Consider the following 24,471-nt stretch of genomic DNA (forward strand, 5'->3'; position numbering starts at 1 on the left):
TTTGTGTTTCTGTTTGATTTGAGGATGCAATATGCACATAAGTTTTGATGTTTTTTTTTTTTTTTTTTTTTTATTTCTTTGGAATTGTATATGAGATTTTGGTTTCTTGGGCTTTAGTGACTATCCAGACATTTAATCTTGAAAATGTTCTCTTACAGGATACAAATGTTGCAAATTGTTTGCACTCTACACAAGAAAATGTTTTTTTTTTTTTTTTTTTTTTTTTGCATTACTATGTTTCTATATCCAACTTTTTACGACTTTCATACATAGGCTTTTATTGATGAGTAATTTCTTTTGCATTTAAGGATTCAAACATTAGTTCCCAGCAAAAGCAAAAACAACCATAATACATATTGAAAAAGAAAAAAATAAAACTTAGATCAAAACCTTAAAACAAATTCGTCCGCTATCGGGTGTTTGTTTCCCAAGATACAACAGTTTGAAATTGTTCTTCTAGACCATCCAAACCCTCAATAAACATGGATTATATCCTCAATATAGTAAGAAAAAAAAAGAAGATGAAGTAGAGAAGAAAAGAATTTTCTTTTAGTCTTTTAGTGTCCTCAAATGGTTGTAGAGTAGTGATATTTATACTACACATTCTATAACCTTCCATTTAAACACCTCTATTAATCACAAAGATTAATTTGTGTTAATATGCAATTAAATTGTAATATTAATCACAACTTCAATTACGAAAGAATGAAATATTTGCAAGAAAGGTCCCTGAATTTTTCTTTTCTTTCTCTCACCCATTACACTCTTTTATTTATGTCTTCGAACACCCTTACTTTAAGGATTAATTTATCATTCGTTTTTTTTTTTGAAACGGCAAATCTAACCTACTCCTAAACTACACCTTAAATCCACCTATGTCCACGACGGGACTTGAACCCTCAACCTCAAGTAGGGAGGGCAACACTGGATACCGCTGGGCTACAAGCCCTTTGGTGATTAATTTATCATTCGTATTAAATCCATTTTGAACGTGTTAAAAAAAATAAGGAAAACCCATTTTAATAAACTAATTAACACCAATTTAAAATAGGAAAACCCATTTTAATAAATTGATTAACACCAATTTTCCAGCAATTTTAAACGACCAAAATAAGAAGCCAAAGCTATGAAAGAATACATTCAATGGATATACTCGGAACAACACCTACCCTATAACACTCGTGAGTATGTGTTAGCTGTTTTGGTATTAAAGACAAAAAAAATATATACAATTTTTAATTTATGAATAATTAAATTTCGTTAATTTTGACCATTATGTATAAGAATGTATAATAAGGGTTTAATAGACATTTAAATTAGCCTAAGGGTATTAAAAGTCATTAACGGAAACTAAAGATAAACTATATAAATTCCGGAAATATCAAAGATTAAAAGAAAAAGAAATTCGGGGTAGATTATGAAGCAATGATCATAGATTAGGCACAAAAAATGTAACTTGAGAAATTGGATTACAATTAAACGGATCACCTCTTATTCAATACGGCCTACAAATGGGTTCCAGAATTTTCACAATTCACATGAACACGTACTTCCTAAGGATTTCCTTTCCCAAACACAAATTTTACCTTAACTTTTCAAAAACAAAATTTCACTATATTCTTCAATTTTAACTCAAGTTGAAATTAACAAACAAAAATCATAAATATGTAAACAATTAGCGTCTTAATACAATAAACCATGCTTTTTTTTTTTACGTCATTATAAGTTAAAAAGAAAACAATCATTTCTAGATTAAGTTCTTACCTCATTAAGTTAAAAAGAAAACTCACCTTATACTCTTCATACTTCATGTTTTATTTCAAATTAAAACATACAACTACACATTAAAGTCCTCCAAAAGTCATTAACTTAGTACACAAATACCACCATCAAGATCCAAAATAGAGTTGACACAAGTTCGAATCCCACAGACTACTGATTAAATACACAAATATTCTCAATAATCAAAACTCACACAGACAACTCCGTTTTGGAGATCAAAATCCCATCCGTATCCGCATACAAATACTCCCCATCCGAAATCCTAGTCCCACCAATCATAACCGCCACATGTTTCTCCCCAATCCCCTTCTTATTCGCCTTCACGGGATGAGACGCAAGCGCCCTCACACCAATATCACAACTATTAATCTCATCAACATCGCGTACGCACCCATTGACCACAATGCCGGCCCACCCGTTATTCTGGGCTTGCACCACGGGATTGCCGCCCAGTATGGCACACCGTAAGCTTCCACCACCGTCAACCACTAGAACGCGCCCGTTTCCCTTTTCTTCTAGAAACTCACGCACTAAAACATTGTCTTCGAAGACTTTGAGAGTGACAACGGGACCTGAGAACACCTGGCGTCTCCCGTAGATTTGCAGGACGGGTTGCAGTGCACGCAGTTCGCCGCTTACGATTAGTTGCGGGTTCGCGTCGCATACTTCCGCGGTTGTTACTAAGGCCATGTCGTAACTTTTGTCTGTAGAAATGCAAGAAATAGCAACGTACTTTTATTTATTTGTTTTAGTATTTGTTTCTTGTAGCATCTTGCTTTTTTTTGTCTTATTAACACAATGGACTTTGAAAATCTAACCAATTATAGCATTGTATGTTTCTTTTTTGTTGTTAAGAGAGTGTACTTTGAAGATATACCTAATCATAGTAAGTGAAAAATGTTTTGTATTTCAAAGACATTGCTATAATTGGGTATGTTTTTACCCTATGTAAATAAAGTAAAGTAAAAACATAGCAATGATTATGTGAACTCAATGTTTCATGTGTCAAAACTTATGCACTATTTTTGCTACAATGACATATATTGCAAAATTTGAAGATATATAAGATTAATCCTATTTGTTTAGATCATTTGAGATTATCTGTGAGAATAAATAAGCATATGATTATGTCCATCCTACTTCACATGCCCAATTAATGTGTGTCAAGCTGAAACCACATATAAAGTTTCTGTCAAGTCTTTATAAATTCCCATTGTCTAATAATTGCAAGAAAAAAAAAAGCAACTACTTTTCAAATAGAAATAGAAATTGGATCTAACTTTGCTAAGTAACATGCAGATTATGAACATATTTGTTGATGTTGACCTTAAGTTGTCAGTCAAACTAGTCAAGAAAGGTAATAATAATCACATATTCATTGCCCGATATGTTAAAAAACCACAAAAGGAAACACGAAACAAGATTAATTACATATTTATGAAAAGATTTGAGGTAGTAGCTTTGGATTATCATGTCCTTTCAGATGTAACCTAAATGTAGATCTTAATATTTTGAAGAAAACTTTACGAACAGAATTGAAGTTTACAGCTCATGTTAGAGATATAATGGTGCTGATGTTAAATATGGAACGAAGGCCTAAGAAATTTGCGTATGAAAACTATTTAAGCTCGGAATACAGTGAAGTAACAAGATCTAGCCAGACATCTGCTGGATAACTGGATTGCTAGTGATCTTATCCACATCTAACTGATTACCGATGAGAAGAACTTGAAATAAGGAGAATTTATAAAAAGGTATTTCCTTCTTTCTAAATTCAATCTTTATTTTAACTCCTTGTTACAATTATGATGTGTTTATTCTTAAACCTTCAATTGATTGGATGAAACTTCAATTTATCCTTAAATTGATGAGTTTGTCTAGGTAATCTTCTTCTTCTGATCATTTATCTACGAAGAACTATCACAAAATCACAACAAACGATCGAATCAGAAAACGTACCAGATCGAGAGAATCAGCTGATGGCGTTCGATAAGTGGAGGATGATCGAGATCGAGATCGATATAAGCACGAGAACCACAAGATTGGGTTTTTTCTTCCAACTTTTACATGTAGATGCACATGTTTGATCTATGAAGTTATATGGATTTAAAAAAAGAAAAATCGAATAGTCCAATTGATCAATGATCATCGTATACACAGTTTTTCTTTGGAGAGATAGGGACCGTATAGATAGAATAAAATCTCATTACTTTAATTATTGTTTTCGAGATAGAAAGAAATGCTAGATAATGAAGGTGAAAATAATAATAAAAATAAAATAAACTTTTACTTTTACTTTTACTTTTACTTTTGCTTTTACAGTTTTATATTGGGGTATAAAAATACCTGGGGCATTTTGAACTCGTTATCCAAAAAAATTACGTGAAAATTGATGATGGGTTATTGTTAGAAAAAATTTATTATTTGGTTTTAATTTATAGAAAAGTTTTAATTTTTGTTTTTTTAATAGAAGAGTATTAATTTTCTTAACATTTTGCCTAAATTAACATATTATCTTTTTTAAAGAAAAAATGATAAATTTTCATATAAAATTATATTCTCGTGATTTTTCTGTTTAAAAAAATAAAAATTAACATTTTTCTATAAACTAAAACAAAATAATTAGATTTTTCTAATAATAACCCATGAATGATTATTTAGAAATTTGATTGCTTATAATTTGTTAAGAATACTATTCTTTTGGAGTAAATTATAGTTTTGTTACATATGTGTTATACGTCTTTTGGAAGTGTGATTTTAGTTTTGGAAATTTGATCCATCGAATCTTCATAGTTGTCAAATCTATCGGTTTTGATCTCTATTGCAGTTACTGTTATAATCAGTGGCGAAGCCAAACTCAAAAGAAAGGGGTATTCTAATTTTTTGTCCTGGGTATCACCATAACGGCTAAGCATGGGTTGGAGCGGGTTAGTTTTTCCTAGAATCGAACCCAAAACCGACAGCCTCAGTTTTGAAAAATTTAAAACCTAACCGAACCCAAAACCATTGGTTTGGTTTTTCGGTTTTCAATTTGTACTTCGGTTTTCTGGTTTGGTTTTGGTTTTAAACTCAAACTTTAATCGAATCGTTAGCTAACTTCAAGTGTTGTTATATAAACATGAAGTTGAAGTATTTTTCGATACTTTAATCGATGTGGACTTAAAAGTAGATATCAAATAAAACATGAGGATAATAAGCTTATATAACAGATAAAAATAACTAAGTTTACATGTGTTTGGTGATGTGGGATAGAATAGCTGAAAAAATTTAAGAATAGAATAGTTGGAAAAATAAAAAATATGTAAACAAATTATTTGTAAGGAGCAAGAATTTATCCTCAGACCTTTATTTCAAAAAGCCAACACCTTAAACAGTAGACTAGCTATTTGTTTGTGCTTATATGTGAAAAGATGCGTATATATACACTACATAAAACGATTTTTTTTCCTAAAAAATTTACACTACTAAAGTTTTTTTGAGGGGTATCCCGGGATACCCCTTGGATCCACCCTGGTTACAAGGTTGTTCTGTTAAGTACGCATGAAATTGTAATACCTCATATTTCAAACCAAAATTTTCATTTTTAAATTACACAAAATATTGTTCATAAACTAAACCATATGAAAATCACAAGTATCAAGTACAAATCATCACTAAAAATATCAGAGTGCTACAAAATGCCCGGTAACAAAATCTCCTAGTGAGTTTGTACAATCAGGCCTTTATTTTCCTGCGATCCTCAAAAGTACCTGAAACACATATAATCAACAATTGTAAGCACGAAGCTTAGTGAGTTCCCCAAGATATCTCATACATCATAACACATAAACAGCTATGGGTTATCAACAACCCTGGAGACTACATAAAGTCTCAGTAGGCAATAGCATGCACTATGGGTTATCATCAACCCTGGAGAATACACGAAGTCTCAGTGGGTAAATAACACACAATGTGGGTAATCAGCAACCCTTGAGACTACATGAAGTCTCAATCACATATAAACCGCATAATCATGATAATAACAGTTAGACCCACCAGGTCATCACATATACAACTATTCTACCATACAGGTAAGAATAAGTGAGGAGACTCACCTGATACTGATGACAGCTAAATCTCACACCCGAACTGTCGGAACTAGACTCTTCCTAATAAACACAGCAAGTAATCCTAGTCAATTAGGGTTATAACCCGACTAATCGGTCCAAACCCACAGCTACGCCCCTGAAAGGAAAAAAGATAATTTTGCCCCTCTATAGTCCAAAACCCTAAAACTTTTGTCCAAAGTCAAAAGTCAGCAAAAGTCAACAAGTCCATATTCTCGCCTATATGCGGGGCATATATGTTCCTAAGCGGGGCGTACAACTCGAGTCAGCAAACACTGGGGACGGGCCTAGCTACGCAGGGCTTATTCAGGAGTATACCCAACGTACTTTGCATGGTCCATAATCAACAACTATCATGTGTTAATCCTTTAAGACACCTATCCCAACTGCAGATCTGACCACTATAGAATGTCTTAACCCATAAAGTCATTAACTTTAAGCCTTTGCATGGCTATATAGGGCTCAATACACAAAACCTTAACTTCTACTACACTCTAAGTCACTTAACTCATGCATGGGCCAAGGGAACAATCAAGTGACCATTTTTATGAATCTAAGCACTCTAATACATCTAGAAGGACAACCAATATGCTTTGGAGTACCCCCAAACTTATAAAGGTCTAAGATTTAGGACAAAAAGCTCATAAAAACCCATCTAAAGAGATCTAGGAAGAACATCAGCAAGGCATGGACTTTATACCTTCAAAAGATTCACAAAGTGAGGTAGTTTCTTGATCCATAAGATTGCAAGCAACATCACCTTCTTCAATAGCCTTCTTCTTCAACAACAAAGCACCAAAATCACTAAAAAGATTCAAAATCTTCACACACAAGGTTGAGACTCGATATTAGGGGTTGGAAGGAGTGGAGGCTGATTATGGGAGGTCCAAGGGTGAGTTGATGTGTTTAAATAGGGGTTAAACCCTAAAATTTAGGGTTTGAAATCACCTCGGGTACGCCCGACGTACTTCCTCGTACGCGCAGCATACACTGCCTCCGCCCCAACTCAATTAAGGACTTACGCCCGGCGTACATGGCTTGTACACCCCCGCATTATTCGGAAGTTCTCAATACTTGACTCAATAAATAAATAGATTGGTACCTCGAAATTCGGGATGTTACAGAAATGACTAAAATGCACCTATTTTTTGTCTTCTTATTTTTTATATCTTTTTGTTTTCAAAATTATTATTATTACTAAATTAGTTAATGGGGCCCACCCTATACCTTCACCACCACCGCCCATTGTATATTACCACCATAACTACCTTATACCATTATTGATGTCGTCTGCTCTACCAATATTGTCTTCATAGTCACCAACCACCAAACACCATAGTCACAATCATCACCATTATCGCCACCACCAACATCATCACTACCGACACCGATCACCATCACCATCAACCTCAAATCCCTAGTCTGAAATTACGACCAAATAAAACCCTATTTTTAAAATTAAATCAAATCTAAATAATAAATGGGAAGGATGGACCTAATTAAAAGCAAAGTCAGAGAATGGAGTTGTAATGGAGATAAAGAAAGATGGTGGTTGGAGTTTGTGACAACCCGTTATTTTTCTAGTCAATAAAAATCAAACCGCTATAAATAAAATTTGAGGTTTTATTCATTTCGCTAAATTCATAAGGGTTAAATATAATTTAAATTATATAAATAATTTTTATTTTCTGTATATAAGTATTTGGATTAAAATACACTTAAAATCGACATTTTCCCCTTCGGAACCGAGAACCCTACACCGAAAACCTCCCCCACCGAAATCAAGTTTCAGACTGAAAACCCATTCTCGGCCGAGAACTCCCATTCAGACCAAGAACCCAACCGGTACATATAGTTTCACTCGAAAAATAAGTCATTTACTCACTCTTTCACTCGAAAACACTCCTATTTTTCTCTCAAGTATCACCCAATAACATTCATACCTTCAAGAGAAAACCTTCAAATCTTCATATTTTTCACCAAGAACACCAAGAACAACCTTCAAATCTTCAAGTGACCAAAATACCTTCCTGCCCGAGAACACGTTCCTGACCAAGAGCACCTTAGGACCGGAAACCTGGTCCTCGGTTGAGGAATTTGGATCGAAATCAAGGATTTCCTTGGAGCCTTGACCAAAAACTCTCTTCAACACTTCACACCATTTTCGGCAATTCCTTCAGGAAATTTCTTACATAAATCAAGTGTTATCCAACACTTTATGTAACACTGTAAATTTTCAAACAAAATTTTCATTTAAAATCAAGTCAATCTCATTAACACAATCACATAAATTCCCAAAATATAAAGTTATCAAAAGCAAATGTTCATAAATCGTTTAAAACACAATTCGGGATCCTCCAAATCATAACTCCAGCTCGTGTGTGTACAATCAAGCTAGTGCCTTCCCGTGATCCTGAGAAGTACCTGAAACACATAACACATAACACATAACACGGTAAGCACGAAGCTTAGTGAGTTCCCCAAAATACTACACATATCTCCATAGCCTCTCATGGATATTCTCAAATAAGACCCTCCGGTCAATGTGTCTCAGTGGGACCCTCCAGTCCCACTACTCGGGTGGACCCTCCGGTCCTAACTCAGTAAGCTCAGAATAACACATCACATAACATAAAGATATAATGCATGATATCAAAATACTCAATATAAGCACATAAGACCCTATGGTCACACAAAGATTACCACTCTAGGTAAAGTATAGTGAAAAGACTCACCTCGTAAGCCAGCACGCAAAACCCTCGTACACGAATCTCGAACTAGCCTCTGCCTAACACATAGGATAATTATCTATAATTAACACTTAAATAACGACTCTAAATAACTAGGTTACTTCCTCTATCCCAACTCTTGGAATGGGTAAAAGACTATTTTACCCCTCAATAGTCCCCATAATCCCTGTCTAGACCAAACCCTAACGTCAACAGAAGTCAACACTCGAGTCAACAGTCTGTGTTGACCCGAATCGCTGAGTGCATCTATGTGACTCGCTAAGTCCCTTCATTTCCTTAGAAATGTTGTGAAAACCCAACTTAACTCATCAAGTTGTCTCATCAACTCGCCGAGTTACCCACGCCTAGACTCATCAGGGAAAACCCTAGCCGACTCGTCGAGTCAACTCATTGACTCGGCGAGTCTATTCAGTCCATGTGCTCATTCAGAAGTTTTAAAGCATATCCATGACCCCAAACTCTAGATCTGGATCCCTAAGGCTCAAATGTCACGTAAAGCTGCGAGCTTTACGTCCATGCATGGCATATTAAGCTCATAATGCCAATACAAGCTCCAACAAAGGTTACATGCACAAAAGTTTGCCTCTTAGCTCAATAAAGTTCGGATCTTTAGGTTCACTAGACCATCTACAGTCTAGATATGAGGTTTCAACCTCAAGACATGCTCAAGTGACTCAATACCACCAAAATGGATGGGAGAAAAAAACCCTTAAGACTCCCTAAACCAAAATCTCATAAGGAAATGATCAAGTTAGCATCTTTTTTTACCTCTAAGCGAAGCAAACTCCTACAATACCTCTAAATCCAAAAGTCTCCTCTTGATTCAAGCTTGATGCTCTCTTCTTCTCTTCCAAAGTATCTGTAACATCCCAAGTTCAGGAGTGCAAGTTCAGGGTTCAAAGTGTAAATATGAAAGGGCAACTCGGCGAGTCCATGGGTGGACTCGGCGAGTAGGGTCGCGACTCTGGTCGCGTGTTAAGTGGCCAACTCGGTGAGTTGGAGGCTGGACTCGGCGAGTAGGCGCTGAGTGGAGAAAACCCTAATTTCGGGGGATGAGCCCTATATAAAGGACATTATACCCTCTCCCCAGCCTTTTTACCCTCTATTGAAGTCTAGAAAACCCTAATACGCGATTGTGAGGGATTTGAGGGCATTTAAACCTTGGAGAAGAGATTTTGGAGGAGATCTTGGAGAGATAGGAGGCTTGGAGTAAGGGGCTTTGCTAAGAATCGAATTTATCTTCTTTTGGGGCTTCCTTTTGAGGTATTACTTCGTTTCTTGGGTTGTTATTCATCTAGATTCATCATCTTGGAATGTGTGGGAAGTTTAGCTTGTGGTATTTCGAGTTTGAAGGTTAGATCTGAGGTTGCTACCTCAGATCTGGAATGGAAAAGGTCTAGATTGCATTAAAGTCCCTGTTCTTGAGTGTTTAGTGAAGTCATCTTGTCCCAAACCCTATCCCTAGAGTGTAAAATGCCTAGATCTCTTTGAATTCACGTAAAGTTTGCCACTTTACTTGATGGATGGGTCGTAGAAGGGTAGATCTACGTTTTGGATCGACTGCATGGCCTGGAAGGCTTCTGTACGGGTTAAGAGCTAGTGGTACTCGGTGAGTCACAAGGGTGTACTCTGCGAGTTGCTTGAAGGTGGGAAGGAACTCGACGAGTTGGAAGAACAACTCTGTGAGTTGGTTGAAGATAGCCTTGGACTCGGCGAGTCTGTTCTTGGACTCGGCGAGTCTAGTCTTGAGGTCTTAGCCCTTCCTGGTTAACCTAAGAATCGGTGAGTCAAGGGATGACTCAGTGAGTTGAGATGGGACTTTTCAGTGTTGGGGGACTCGGCGAGTCAGCGGGATGACTCGGCGAGTAAAGTCAGCCAGGAGCTTGACTTTGACTTTAACTTTGACCAAGAGTTGACCAGTTGACTTCTAAGGGCATTTTGTGGTATTTATTGGGTTTATTCTTTCGGCTTTATCTGGGGTGGAATTCGTGTCGGAGGGTGGAGCAGCATGATCTTATCTTTTCAGTCGGCAGTTGCGAGGTGAGTTATCCTCACTATATCAACAGGGTCTAAGGCACCAAGGTCGGCCCTTTATCGGATTGTAATCCGGGTATTGTTGTTATGTTGCTGTTTTACTATGTTTGCATCCTGGTAGTTAGGATGGTATATGTTAGAGACCTGGATAAGGTCGGTATCATGGTATATAGGGTGATGCTATGCTAGTGACCAGTTAGGTCGGTATCCTGCTTAGAGTATGTCATGTTACGTGATATGCTAGATCGGTTTGATTGAATGTGAATTGTTATATGGTTGAATGTTTATGTGCACATGGTTGTTGACTGGGGTTGGGTTGAGGCGGGACCTGCTTTGTGCTGTAGGCCAACATACCCAGGGCGGACCAGTTATTCCGAAGGCCCAGCGAGCGGTCCGGATAGGCTGTAGGCCCCACGAGGACGGACCAGACGTGCCGAGGCTCGGAGAGTGGACCAGGTCGACTGAAGGCCCGATGCGGGCAGACCAGTCATACTGTAAACTCAGAGAGTGGACCAGGTGGGTTGAAGGCCCGGTGCAGGCGGACCAACCACACTGCAGACTCAAGGGACATGACTAGACTCGGAGGGTGGACCCGGTGGACTGAAGGCCCGACACGGTGGACCAGTCACACAGTAGATCCGATATGCATGGCTGTTCTGTGAATTGTTATTATATAGTATGTTATGTGTGTATGGTATATGTGGTTGGTATTTTGGGGGTATCTCACTAAGCTTTCGGGCTTACAGTTGTGGTTTAATGTTTTTCAGCTTCTTCAGGAGTCCATGGCAAGGCAAAGGCGTGATCGTACTGCTCCTCATATTTATGATTTATGTTATGGTTCTGGGAATACTCTGATAATAAATGTATTGAAAACCTTTTTGTAAAAACTTAAAGAAATTGGGATGTTTTGAAAAGTTTAAAGTTTGTTGAAATTTTTGGTCGTTACAAGTTGGTATCAGAGCCTTGGTTTGAGTGAATTGGAGGAACATTCGTGTGAATCCAGTCTCAAATTAGGGAGAGTTTTTAAAAAGAGAATTTAAAATGGTTTTCAAAATAAGTAAAAGGAGGATGCGGTGGTACGATCAGCCGGAGCCAGTAAGTAACCCCAAAATACCATACATGATATTTTTTTCGAGCTTTGATAGAACAGCATGCTAGTACTAGGCTAGGGATCTCCAAGATTTCATGATAATGTTGCATGTTTTATGATTCCTGCTAGCCTAGGGTTTCTTTCTATATCATTGTTCCTCTAGGAGTGAGGATTGAGAGCTTGTTATGTATGTTTGTCACTAGGGTGTTGTGGTAGTACTTAATACAAATATGGGTAGGTGTGGAAGGTAGTGTGGGCCCGTACTACTGGAAGCATAGGATCCATATACGTATCAGGGAAACCATGACCTCTAGGTTTGAGTTGGGAGTTGGTTCTCGGGTTAGTGGGAAGTATCTGAGATTTTGTAGTGTTTTTTAGTATGGTGGTCGCGAGGCATGCTGGGAGAGGATCCGGGTCAGGATCGGGAGCAGGTGAGGGAGATCAGGGCGGGTCAGTATCGCCCGAGGTTATTGGTCAGATGAGCACAGGCGAGTTGGATGCTAGGATTCGTGAGATCCTGCATGATGAGGTTGATGCGTTGTTCCGGGCCGAGCTGCCGGAACTGTTTGGGTCGATCAATACCGCCATGGTTGAGTATTTTGATGAGTGTTATGCGGCTCTCACATAGACGGTTGCCGCGGCGGCTACATCGGCTGTAGTAGCGGCAGGGGGAGGAGCTGGTAGAGGTTTCCAGTATCGGGACTTCGATAATACGAAGCCCCCTACCTTTGATGGAGTTCAGGACCCGATTGTTGCTATGAGATGGTTGTCAGATGTGGAAGGGTGTTTCTTCACGTGTTCACCCCCAGCTGATCAGAGGCTGAGGTGTGCTCTGAACCTGTTGAGGCTTGGGGTGAAGGATTGGTGGAGATTGACCACGGGGTCATATTCGGATGTGTAGAGGGCTGCGGTTTCATGGGATCAGTTCCGAGAGATGTTCAACACTCGTTATGTTCTGTGGGTTGAGAAGGAGAGATTGGCTCAGGAGTTCCTTGAGCTGAAGCAGGATTCGGAGTTGGTGACGGAGATCACCAGGATGTTCACTGAGAGGGCGATGGTTTACCCCGAATTTGCTTCGGAGCAGGCTCAGATGTCCCGATATCTGAGTATGCTCAAGAGGGATATTAGGCAGTTCGTCTCTACGTAGAGGTGCGAGACCTTTTTAGAGTTGCAGGAGGCCGCCAGGCGGCGTGAGTTGGAGATTGAGTTGCAGTTGCGAGAGCAGAGGCAGGCTCCAGTGCAGTCGCAGCCGGCACCGAAACGGTCTAAGACCGTCGATTCTAGATTGGGAGATCAGAGCAGCCACACTTATGGGAAGTTCGGGAAGGGTCACACCGGAGTTTGTAGGTCCGGTGGTGCTTGTCGCAAGTGCGGAAAGGACGGGCACTATGAGAGGGATTGTCGGCAGGCAGCCCCGGGTCGGGATTTGAGGATCTGTTATCATTGTCATCAGGTTGGGAACTTGAGGGTCAACTGTCCACAACTTGCTACGGGACTGGTGCAGGCTCCAGCACCGGCCACATTGAGGATCACGGGTGGAGGTCAGGATGGAGCGGAGCCCCCAAGGGCTCAGGGTCGTGCTTTTCAGCTTACAGCGGAGGAGGTCAGGGCAGTGCTGGATACAGCTGCGGGTATGTTTCTTCTTGATGTCTTATTATTTTATGATTATTGTGGAGTATTGTTTATCTGCTAGTCTCGTTGTGTGGTTTTCGGTGTTGTATTCATTGATTTTGAGGGTTATGGCATGGTTATGGGTATAGTGTTGGGAATTTCGTTGGTTATCATTCATGAGGGTTATTAGTGGGAATCGGGTGTTGGGTTTGAATATCGGGTAGCATCTGCAGTCTGAGGAGTGGTTAGCTGAAGATCGATTTTTTTTCGAGCCCAGGATGATCAGTATTAATGTGTGATTTGTGAAGGCTGATCGTATTAGTGGGAATCAGCTCGCGTGTAAGTGTTTGTGTCGTGAAGGGTTGTTGAGGGAGGTCGGTAATGGCGACCGGTGGTTGATAGTCAGTGCTCTAAGTGGGGGAGAATTGGAGAATTCTACGGAAGATCGATGAGTATGAGAGGTCGTTTAGCTGCATGGGACTCAGCAGTGTTTCTGTCAGCCATAAGCGTAGGCTGGTATGAGTAAGTGGCAAGCGTGCGGAGCGGGATACAGACCAAGGGTGATTGATTGTGGAAGGCCTGGGATTGGGCCGGGACTGAGCATGTAGGATGGAGGTAGAGTGCGGAACCCCTAGAGGGCTAGAACAGTTTGCATAGGATCAGTTTCCCGAAGGAGTAACTCGGAATGTTGATTGCTAGTTGAGCGGTCCGGATAGACTGAAGTCCGGTAGGCGTACCAGTCAGGCCGAAGGCTCGGAGAACGGTCCAGCCAGACTGAAGGCCCTAGAGGGCGGTCCAGGTCTGCTGAAGGTTCTGCGAGTGGTCCAGTTTGGCTGAAGGCCTGGTAAGGCAGTCCAGTCATGCTGAAGACTTTGCATGTGTTAGATCGGTGCGAGGAAATGGATTGAGTATGTCGCTAAATGTTAGCGTTAGAAGGTCTCGCCCGGGATATTGATCACGATTAGTGGAGGTAGTGCACGGACTCGAGAGTCCCTGCAAGCGTATTTGGAGTATGTGTAGTGCATGGGATAGCAGTTATGCCATAAGGAAATTGTGTAGTATTGGGTGAGCACCGTGGCACTTGTGGTAGTGTCAAGGCAGCCAAGTGGAACTCCTTGGTAAAGAAAAGGAGGGAAATGTAGCTCCGAGAGGGAATGTAAGTTCGCGGAAGTAAAAGCAGTAGTGTAGAGCTGTGATTGGAGTGTTCCAATTATGGTCATTGGGCAGCGGTTTGCGACAGTAGTATGGAATCACATCCGGTTTGAATGCCTGCCGAGGTCACTGAAGGAATTCCGAGGGTGTAAAGTCAAGAGACTCGTAAGGGATGCAGGGATGGAGTCTTGGATTCCCAGCTTGATTTTGATCAAGGATTTGTGCATATTGTGTTAATTCATCATGGGGGATGTTTGGAGGTGTCGTCAGTACATCGGGTTTTCCCAACCCGAGGATGTTAGAACCAGTCCGACAAGGGTATGAGATTGCAAAGAATAACTCATGGCAGTTGCTCTGAGACTGAATAATGTATCCTTCTGTCAACCTAGAGTGGATAAAGTTGGGCTCAGATCGGGATTCTGATGGTTCAGGGTATTTATAGCTCGTATGAGCCAAGTGATTGTTGTGTTGGAGCGAGTGAAGTACCATGGAGTGGTACTCGATTGATAAGTGTGGTTATCGGAGGATGAGGCCGGCAGCCGGCTTGAAGCGGTGGTCAGGACACCACAAGAGGGAAATTTGGGTTTTGGGTTTCGATGGCTGTGTTTTGAGGAATCTGGTCTGATTAATGCCAGGAGGTGCATAGCGAGAGTAGTTCTGGAGTTGATTTATTGCAGGCTTCGAGGACGAAGCCTAATCTAAGTAGGGGAGAATTGTAACATCCCGAGTTCAGGAGTGCAAGGTCAGGGCTCAAAGTGTAAATATGAAAGGGCAACTCGGCGAGTCCATGGGTGGACTCGGCGAGTAGGGTCGCGACTCTGGTCGCGTGTTAAGTGGCCAACTCGACGAGTCGGAGGCTGGACTCGGCGAGTAGGCGCTGAGTGGAGAAAACCCTAATTTCGGGGGATGAGCCCTATATAAAGGACATTATACCCTCTCCCCAGCCTCTTTACCCTCTATTGAAGTCTAGAAAACCCTAAGACGCGATTGTGAGGGATTTGAGTGCATTTAAACCTTGGAGAAGAGATTTTGGAGGAGATCTTGGAGAGATAGGAGGCTTAGAGCAAGGGGCTTTGCTAAGAATCGGATTTCTCTTATGTTGGGGCTTCCTTTTGAGGTATTACTTCGTTTCTTGGGTTGTTATTCATCTAGATTAATCATCTTGGAATGTGTGGGAAGTTTAGCTTGTGGTATTTCGAGTTTGAAGGTTAGATATGAGGTTGCTACCTCAGATCTGGAATGGAGAAGGTCTAGACTGCATTAAAGTCCCTGTTCTTGAGTGTTTGGTGAAGTCATCTTGTCCCAAACCCTATCCCTAGAGTGTAAAATGCCTAGATCTCTTTGAATTCATGTAAAGTTTGCCACTTTACGTGATGGATGGGTCATAAAAGGGTAGATCTACGTTTTGGATCGACTGCATGGTCTAGAAGTCATCTGTATGGGTTAAGAGCTAGTGGTACTCGGCGAGTCACAAGGGTGTACTCGACGAGTCACAAGGGTGTACTCGGCGAGTTGCTTGAAGATGGGCAGGAACTCGACGAGTTGGAAGAACAAATCGGCGAGTTGGTTGAAGATAGCCTTGGATGCGACGAGTCTGTTCTTGGACTCGGCGAGTCTGGTCTTGAGGTCTTAGCCCTTCCTGGTTAAGCTAAGAATCGGTGAGTCAAGGGATGACTTAGTGAGTTGAGATGAGACTTTTCAGTGTTGGGGGACTCTGCGAGTCAGCGGACTGACTCGGCGAGTAGAGTCAGCCAGGAGGTTGACTTTGACTTTGACTTTGATCAAGAGTTGACCAGTTGACTTCTAAGGGCATTTTGGTATTTTGTGGTATTTATTGGGTTTATTCTTTCGGCTTTATCAGGGGTGGAATTCGTGTCGGAGGGTGGAGCAGCGTGATCTTATCTTTTCAGTCGGCAGTTGCGAGGTGAGTTATCCTCACTATATCAACAGGGTCTAAGGCACCAAGGCCGGCCCTTTATCGGATTGTAATCCGGGTATTGTTGTTATGTTGCTGTTTTACTATGTTTGCATCCTGGTAGTTAGATGGTATATGTTAGAGACCTGGATAAGGTCGGTATCATGGTATATAGGGTGATGCTATGCTAGTGACCAGTTAGGTCGGTATCCTGCTTAGAGTATGTCATGTTACGTGATATGCTAGATCGGTTTGATTGAATGTGAATTGTTATATGGTTGAATGTTTATGTGCACATGGTTGTTGACTGGGGTTGGGTTGAGGCGGGACCTGCTTTGTGCTGTAGGCCAACATACCCAGGGCGGACCAGTTATTCCGAAGGCCCAGCGAGCGGTCCGGATAGGCTGTAGGCCCCACGAGGACGGACCAGACGTGCCGAGGCTCGGAGAGTGGACCAAGTCGACTGAAGGCCCGATGCGGGCAGACCAGTCATACTGTAGACTCAGAGAGTGGACCAGGTGGGTTGAAGGCCCGGTGCAGGCGGACCAACCACACTGCAGACTCAAGGGACATGACTAGACTCGGAGGGTGGACCCGGTGGACTGAAGGCCCGACACGGCGGACCAGTCACACAGTAGACCCGATATGCATGGTTGTTCTGTGAACTGTTATGATATAGTATGTTATGTGTGTATGGTATATGTGGTTGGTATTTTGGGGGTATCTCACTAAGCTTTCGGGCTTACAGTTGTGGTTTAATGTTTTTCAGGTTCTTCAGGAGACCGTGGCAAGGCAAAGGCGTGATCGTACTGCTGCTCATATTTATGATTTATGTTATGGTTCTAGGAATACTCTGATAATAAATGTATTGAAAACCTTTTTGTAAAAACTTAAAGAAATTGGGATGTTTTGAAAAGTTTAAAGTGTGTTGAATTTTTTGGTCGTTACAGTATCACAAAACACTCAAATCTTATCCCTCTTTCTCTCTCCTAGCTCACTATGGACGATTAGGGTTTCACACAGGGGAGTTGGGTGGTTGGTGAGGCGGATGTAACATCCCAAAAATCGAGACCAAATTTTTTTGTTTTTAATTATATTACTTGTAAAATTGTTTGAGGAAAAACAATATTGATATCACATCAAACCACAAAACCATAATTACATGTCTCAAAAACCATTATGTCAAATAGTATAACATCAGAGTACAATCCCTGGGTTCTCAAATGCATAATCATGTGTGTGCGATGCACTGCTACCCTGTCGGCTCCTTCCCCTTAGATGAAGAGGTACCTGAAACCAAAACTGAAAACCGTAAGCACAAAGCTTAGTGAGTTCCCTCATCATACCACACACCATACAATCATACATATTGTCGGGTAATTCTAGGGTGCCCAACCTACCCTTGTCAAGCCATTTTGGGGTGCTGACCTACTGATATTGCCATATTTATACACATTTTTAGGCAATATTGATCTACATTTTTATAAATATTTTGGTTATTTGCATAGAATTATGGTACTTATAAGGATAAATTGTTATGTGCAGCCAAATAGAAGTATTTTCGAAGAAAGGGACCAGAAGTGACAATACTTGGAGCTTTGGGGGGGCTTGAAGAAAAGAAAGACCAAAAAGTCAGCAAAAACCGTGTTCACGACGTGAGGAAGTAAGATTCACAACATGGTAGGAAATTCTAGAAGATAAGCATCCGGGTGAAGGAATCCTTGCCGATCACGATTATCTCGAGTTCACGATGTGAGACTCAAATTCTCACAACATGAACGGGAAATTTGAAGATATTATAAATACCTTTGCCATTACGAAAAATGAGACTTTTGGCTGACTGAGAAGGGTTCTTAGAGACTAAATTCAGAGGAAAAGAAGATCTGGAAGTCGGTTTTAACAACAAGGAAGAAAAAGTTCATAATTTGGTTTATAGATTGGTACACTTAAACATGTCTTTGATTATAGTTTTTGTTTCTTTAGTTGTTAGTATGTCCAGCTAAATCTAGCTACTTCCTGTTAGCTAGATGAAGCTGGAACTCTTGGTTTTAATGCATTAAATTTGACTTTACTTGTTGGTAATATGCTTGTGTTGATTGATTTTACCTAGCATGCTTAAATTAAATATTTGATTGCTTTAAATTCTTGTTCTGTGTAGTTAGTGAATACAAATCTGCATGAATTTGAATACCTAATAATATAGTGAACACTAGTTTATTAGAGCTAAGATCAAACCAATATTAGATAAGTAATTAAATCATTGAATTAAGCTGTGTTAGAGAACTCATATTATGACTGTAATTGTGTTTTGATTAATCAATCTTTCATGGCTCAAATCTCATTTAATAATTGATTTTGTGTTAACTATTGAGCGACCATACATAGATTTACATGAATTGATTAACAATCAGTAGATTTAGAACTAAATTCGTAATACTTCATTAATTGGTAACCAACTGTAATAGTCATAGCTAATGTATAACCATTGAGTGAAAGCGGATTCAAACTAACAAAAGTGTTTTGTTTATTGATTGAGTTTGTGTTAAAGAATTAAGTTCATCTAAACTTGCAAAATTAGATAAAAACCTTTCCTTTGCTAGTAATTAGGTTAATTTAGTAGTAGATAAATTAATTAGTTAACACCGTCCCCTGTGATCGACACCCGACTTACCCAACTATTCTATAATTCGACTGGGTACACTGCGTAGGTGCATTTTAGTTAGTTAAGTTAGTTAGGTTATAAATTATAAAATTAGTGGGTACTATTGTGCACATCAAGTTTTTGGCGTCGTTGACGGGGAACGACTTAGTTAATTATTAGTTTGTTTGCTTTAAATTAATCAATCCTTTTTGTAGGGTAAAACCTGCAAGAAGTTACTTTTCTGTTTTAATTTTTTTTCTGCATTATAGGATTCACGACATGAACCTTTAAGATTATGAAGTCCTTAGTTTTAGTTCGTTTTTCTTAGTTCAATTTTACGTTTTATTTTTGTCTTATTTCAGGAGTTCATGACCAGAGGCTCTAACACACCTTTGGTGCCACCACTTGAAGATCCCGAGTCTTCAATTCACAAAATAAGGATAAGAGTGTGAAAGAAGATCAAACACCAAAGAAGACACCTTTAAAAGAATTTAAATCAGTGTTCTCAAAGAAGTCGGGGAAGAAAACAGGGGAGTCAAGTTCATCTTCAAAGAACAGGAGCAAGCTTGAACACTTGGATCAAATACCCGTTCAAACCGAGTCCGAATACGATACCGAGCTTGAATTTGAAGAACATACAAGTGAACTCGAAAACGATCCAAGGAACGAGATGGAAAATATTGAAGAAATGTCTATGGGAGCTTACAGAAAAAGAATTCGAGATGACATTGGTCCAGGATTAGTACAACCAGCCATTCCTGCCACTGCAACATTCGAGCTAAAGGGACATATCATTTCTGCACTAAAGGATATCTAACTCTATGGAAAAGATCATGAGGATGCGTTCAAGCACTTAGATGAAGTGAATGACATTTATGATTACTTCAATGTCCCAAATGTTAACAAAGACACCGTCTTGCTAAGGATGCTTCCCGTTACCTTTAAAGGAGCTGTAAAGGATTGGTTAAAAGCACTTCCACCTGGTACAATAACTACTTGGGCTCAAATGCGTGAGTAGTTTCTACAACAATTCTGTCCATCATCCAAGATTGCTAAACTCATGAAGGCAATAACCAATTTTGAGGAAAACCCGGGGGAGTCACTTTAAGAAGCTTGGGAGCGTTACAAAGGGTTGTTAAGGAATTGTCATCAGCATGACCTTAACATTCAACAAGAAGTGTCCATATTCTATGATAGGGTCAATGTGATGACAAGACAACTCCTTGATTCTCAAGGACCACTCACAAAGAAAAACCCGGGTGAAGTCAAGGAATTAGTTGAAGAATTTGCAAAACATTCACGTGAATACCACAGTCCAAGCAATGGTGGCATGAAAGGAGTTGGGGTGCAAAAACTGAAGAGATGGCTACTGTGATGGCAATGCTTAACACTATGGATAGGAGATTGACACAAATGGACCAATCATTTCATGCAATTCGAGTTGGTTGCGAGAGATGTAGTGGCCTACATTTGACAAAAGATTGCAACTTGGATGAATATGGAAACAAGAAAGCTCAAGTTTGCTATTCGAGTGGGGAAAAGTATGATGAATACTGGAGGAAACCAAAGAAAGAGTGGCTGCCTTACGATGAATACAAGAAGCATAAGGAAGTAAAATATAGACAAACTGGCAGAGGTTTCTACCAAAAAAAGCAACCAGCAGTTGAGAAGAAATCAGAATTAGATACCATGATGATGAAATTCATGGAAGCTTCAGAAAAAAGGCATGATGCTACTGACACTGCAATGGAAGAACAAAGAACTATGATGAAGAATCATCACGCAATGATGATAGATCAGCAAGCATTAATAAAGAATTAGCAAGCCTCCATCAATAACCTAGAAGTACAACTTGGTAAACTTACCACTTTGGTTAATGAGAAAATGTTTCCGAAGAATCCTGAAACGAAGACCCAATCTCACATAATAGCCATAGATATTGAAGAAGAGTCGATTTCTGAGTTCCTATAAGCTTTAGAAGAGGAGCCACAGTAGCCCGATCCAAAGTTAAAGAAGCCGAAGCTCGAAATTGAAGAAGCTACTGGAATACCCAGTTCACGTCGTGAGCCCGATATGCTTACATCGTGGGCTTGGTCTGAACAGAAGAAATATGTATCTGTTCCAGCTTATAAATCGCCTTTGCCATTCCCATCTAGAGCTAATGTTAGTCCACTAGAGAGAGAACATCTGGATTTTATCAAGAAGTTGAAGGGTATTCCTATCAATACTCCTTTTATTGATTCACTTGCAAAAGTTCCAGAATATGCGAAGTTCCTACAAGACTTGTTAGACACTCGTCAGCAATTAAAGGAGAATTCTAAGGTGATTCTAAGTGAGCAAAGCTCAAAAGCGGTGTTAGGAGAAATACCTAAGAAGATGGGGATCCTGGACGACTCATTCTCCCATGTGAGTTTGGGAATAATATGAAGGTTTATGCTTTAGCCGATGCTGGGGCTAGAATAAATTTGATGCCTTATTCGTTTTATCAAAAGTTAAATATTCAGAAAATGAAGGGTACCAAGATGACTATTCACATGGCAAACCATTCAGTGACACAACCCCGGGGCATTGTGGAAGATATTCTCGTGAAAATTGGGAAATTTGTTTTTCCAATAGACTTTGTTGTTTTGGATATGAAAGAAAATCCCAATGTACCAATTATTCTTGGTCGCCTGTTACTTAACACTGCTGGAGCTCTGGTTGATATATGCGAGTCCAAAATCACCTTGAGAATTGGGGATGAGAAGGAAACTTTTGGAATAGAAGATGGTTTCCAAGGGGATCATGTTCTGGTTGATATACGCGAGTCCAAACTCACCTTGAGAGTTCGATGTAGCTCCTGACTTCAGCTGAAATAATTTATCAAAGCGATCAGTAGAGGTATCATGACGGTTGCTTGTAGCTAGAAATGCTACCTTTTAAGATGAGATTAGAACATGAAGGAAAGTAGAGTCTATTTTGGAAGACTCTAAGAGACCTGAGTCTAAGCGTTGCAAAATACGATGATAGATCAATAGAATATGACACATAGTTCCATTGTAGTAATAAAAGGACTTATCTTAAGTTTGTATCCAGTGAGGATTGAGATTGTGACTTGAAGGTCATAAATTGGAGTCTAACGTGAGATAGGGAGCAAGTGCAAGATCGAGCACCGTCTGCATTCAGGAAGCCTTAGAGTTAGATACTCGTTCGAAGGAACATCAAAGTTATGGATATTACTTAGGATCAAGAGACAACGTATGGAGTCATCATGTGAGCCCTGTTTCGTTGATGATTCTGGGACGTAATCATCCTAAGTGGGAGATAATTGTAACGTTCGTAGACCCGGGCTAGTCAATCTAGAGGCAATAAGTGTCGAAAACGACTTTTCGGAAAAAGATTATTTAGAGTAAATAATATTAACCAAGTTTTATAATAAGCCTCAAGGTTTCCATACAAATAAAGAATGCTGAAATTCGAGTTATAACGAACAAGTTATGGCCCGTCGAAGTTTCGCGGCAAAACCGACACGACACCGGGAAGCGTAAATAGTGAATTAATGATAGAAGAATTTTTAGCCTTAGTAATCTAAACCAAAGTCATAGAGTATGTTAAACCGTGAAAATTCATAAAAAGAACACCCAAATCTAACTTCGTATAAGGAAGTTAGGATTTTTCAAAGTTTCGGCTTAGCAGTGTACAACCCGAAACTTGAATTTTAGTTCGAGCGGTTTTTGGCTTACACGACCTAAATGACAGTTAAAGATCTCATTAATAGGAACTCAACGGTAAAAAGATAGACGAAAACGGAGTCCGTGTGAAGGAGTTACGAATTATTCGCGGTCATTTAGCAGTCTAATCTCCTCCTACTTATAAATTTAAGATCGGTCGAGAATTAGCCGATGGAGTCTAAATGAAAGTTGTAGATCTTGTTTTTACCTACGTGTAGAAAAAAATAACATCGAAAATGGAGCTCGTATGCGAAAACAGGGTTTAGAAGTTAGCAGGGTGCTGCTGCAAAAGGGGTGATGTGGCACAATGTAGGCCATACACGTTTCGCCACCATGAATGCGGACACCTGGCCTGGAACTCGATGAGTTGGAGGCCAAATCGACGAGTTTTTGGGATTTCTAGCCTATAAATAGAGGTGTCGGGTTCCCTGATTCTTCACACCTTCCCAACTTCACTTTCTCTTTCTACTTTCTCTCTCTAGCCTCCCTTAATCCCCCTAAAGTCTAGGTAAACCCCCTAGCACCCGAAGGAAGCCCCAAGAAAAGATCCTTTTAGCTCGGAAAACGCTGCTCCAGCGAAGCTCGGTTTTGAGAAAACCCCGTTGTAAGTGAGCTACGCCTAACCTATCTTTAGTATAGCTTATGTTTTAATATAGTAATGTTATTAGGACCTTATAATAAGCACTTGGGCTATTATTATGGGTTATATAAGTATCGTTTAATGCTTATATAATAGTAATAATAGCTAGACTATTAATTAGTCTCGGTGAATGATAGACTAAACCCTAGTGGTAATGATACTAGGTTTTGACGAAGGGAATTGTTTCAAGAGTAACGAAGCGTTGTCTAAGTTCGAAATCACCACCTTTTCAGGTGAGTGCATGGTCCCTTTCATCTTACACATAGATATGAAGTATTTTATATAAACTACGTGCTTTGTGTGCATATTATCTGTATACTTGCTATCTATGCTGGATGAACGATTTTATACAAGTTTTATATGATTTAAACTGTATATGTATTTATATCTACATAATATGTTGGGTAAAACATGGGTAGATGAAATATGAGTTGGATGATGAGTTGAGAGGTGATATAGACCATGAGGTATGTGACATCCCCTAATTTCTCGGCTAGAAAAGACCGATTTAATTTATGCTTTTTAAAATAAAATCAAAGAAATCCTTATAAAAGATGTTGCGGAATTAGTCCCCAAAACAAAACACGATAAAAGTTTAGCAAAACTTTTCTTTAAGAAATGTATAGTTTCATTTCATATCAAAACCTCGGGATGTCATGTTCCGATACAGATCAAAAGCATAAACAAGACGTTATAAGCCTTTCAACAGTTATTTACAACTACTGGCCTATAATCCAAAAATCCTTCATCGTCCACCAACTATGCTCGGGGTCTACTACCTGTAACATAAAAAGCTAAGTGGGTCAGGCTTGGGAGCCTGGTGAGCACATAGGGTTTTCAACCCACAATACTAATAATTTTATTAAGTTCATCAATCAACAATAACCCTGATTACCCGTTCCCGTTATCCTCATTTTACGTCCCTAAACACTTATCACAAGGGACCTAGCCTAAAGAATATCATCGGGATGTACACTACTGCTAAGGGGTTTCCTCAGCCATACATGTCCTAAAGGCAACCATAAGGGGGATGGAGTACA

General features: G+C 39.8%; 2 protein-coding genes and 1 non-coding gene across 3 annotated transcripts; 1 reads left to right on the forward strand and 2 right to left on the reverse strand.

Annotated features, from left to right (window-relative positions):
• Window positions 1–1,791: 1,791 nt before the first annotated feature.
• Window positions 1,792–3,880, reverse strand: LOC145015567 (putative 4-hydroxy-4-methyl-2-oxoglutarate aldolase 1). The gene is made up of 2 exons (XM_078974041.1): window positions 3,742–3,880; window positions 1,792–2,486 (listed from the first exon to the last, which is right to left on the reverse strand). The coding sequence occupies exon 2, from the start codon at window positions 2,470–2,472 to the stop codon at window positions 1,972–1,974; it is 501 nt and encodes a 166-aa protein (XP_078830167.1). The 5' UTR covers window positions 2,473–2,486; window positions 3,742–3,880; the 3' UTR covers window positions 1,792–1,971.
• A 16,255-nt stretch (window positions 3,881–20,135) lies between these two features.
• On the reverse strand, window positions 20,136–20,242 carry LOC145019084 (small nucleolar RNA R71). Its single transcript, XR_013667403.1, has one exon. It is a non-coding gene; the product is annotated as a small nucleolar RNA R71 (small nucleolar RNA).
• Window positions 20,243–21,154: 912 nt separating this feature from the next.
• LOC145017001 (uncharacterized) lies at window positions 21,155–21,924 on the forward strand. The gene is made up of 2 exons (XM_078975121.1): window positions 21,155–21,487; window positions 21,586–21,924. The coding sequence occupies exons 1-2, from the start codon at window positions 21,155–21,157 to the stop codon at window positions 21,922–21,924; spliced, it is 672 nt and encodes a 223-aa protein (XP_078831247.1).
• Window positions 21,925–24,471: the final 2,547 nt, after the last annotated feature.

This window comes from Lactuca saligna, chromosome 9, assembly GCF_052625555.1.
Source record: "Lactuca saligna cultivar CGN05327 chromosome 9, ASM5262555v1, whole genome shotgun sequence".
NCBI lineage: Eukaryota > Viridiplantae > Streptophyta > Magnoliopsida > Asterales > Asteraceae > Lactuca > Lactuca saligna.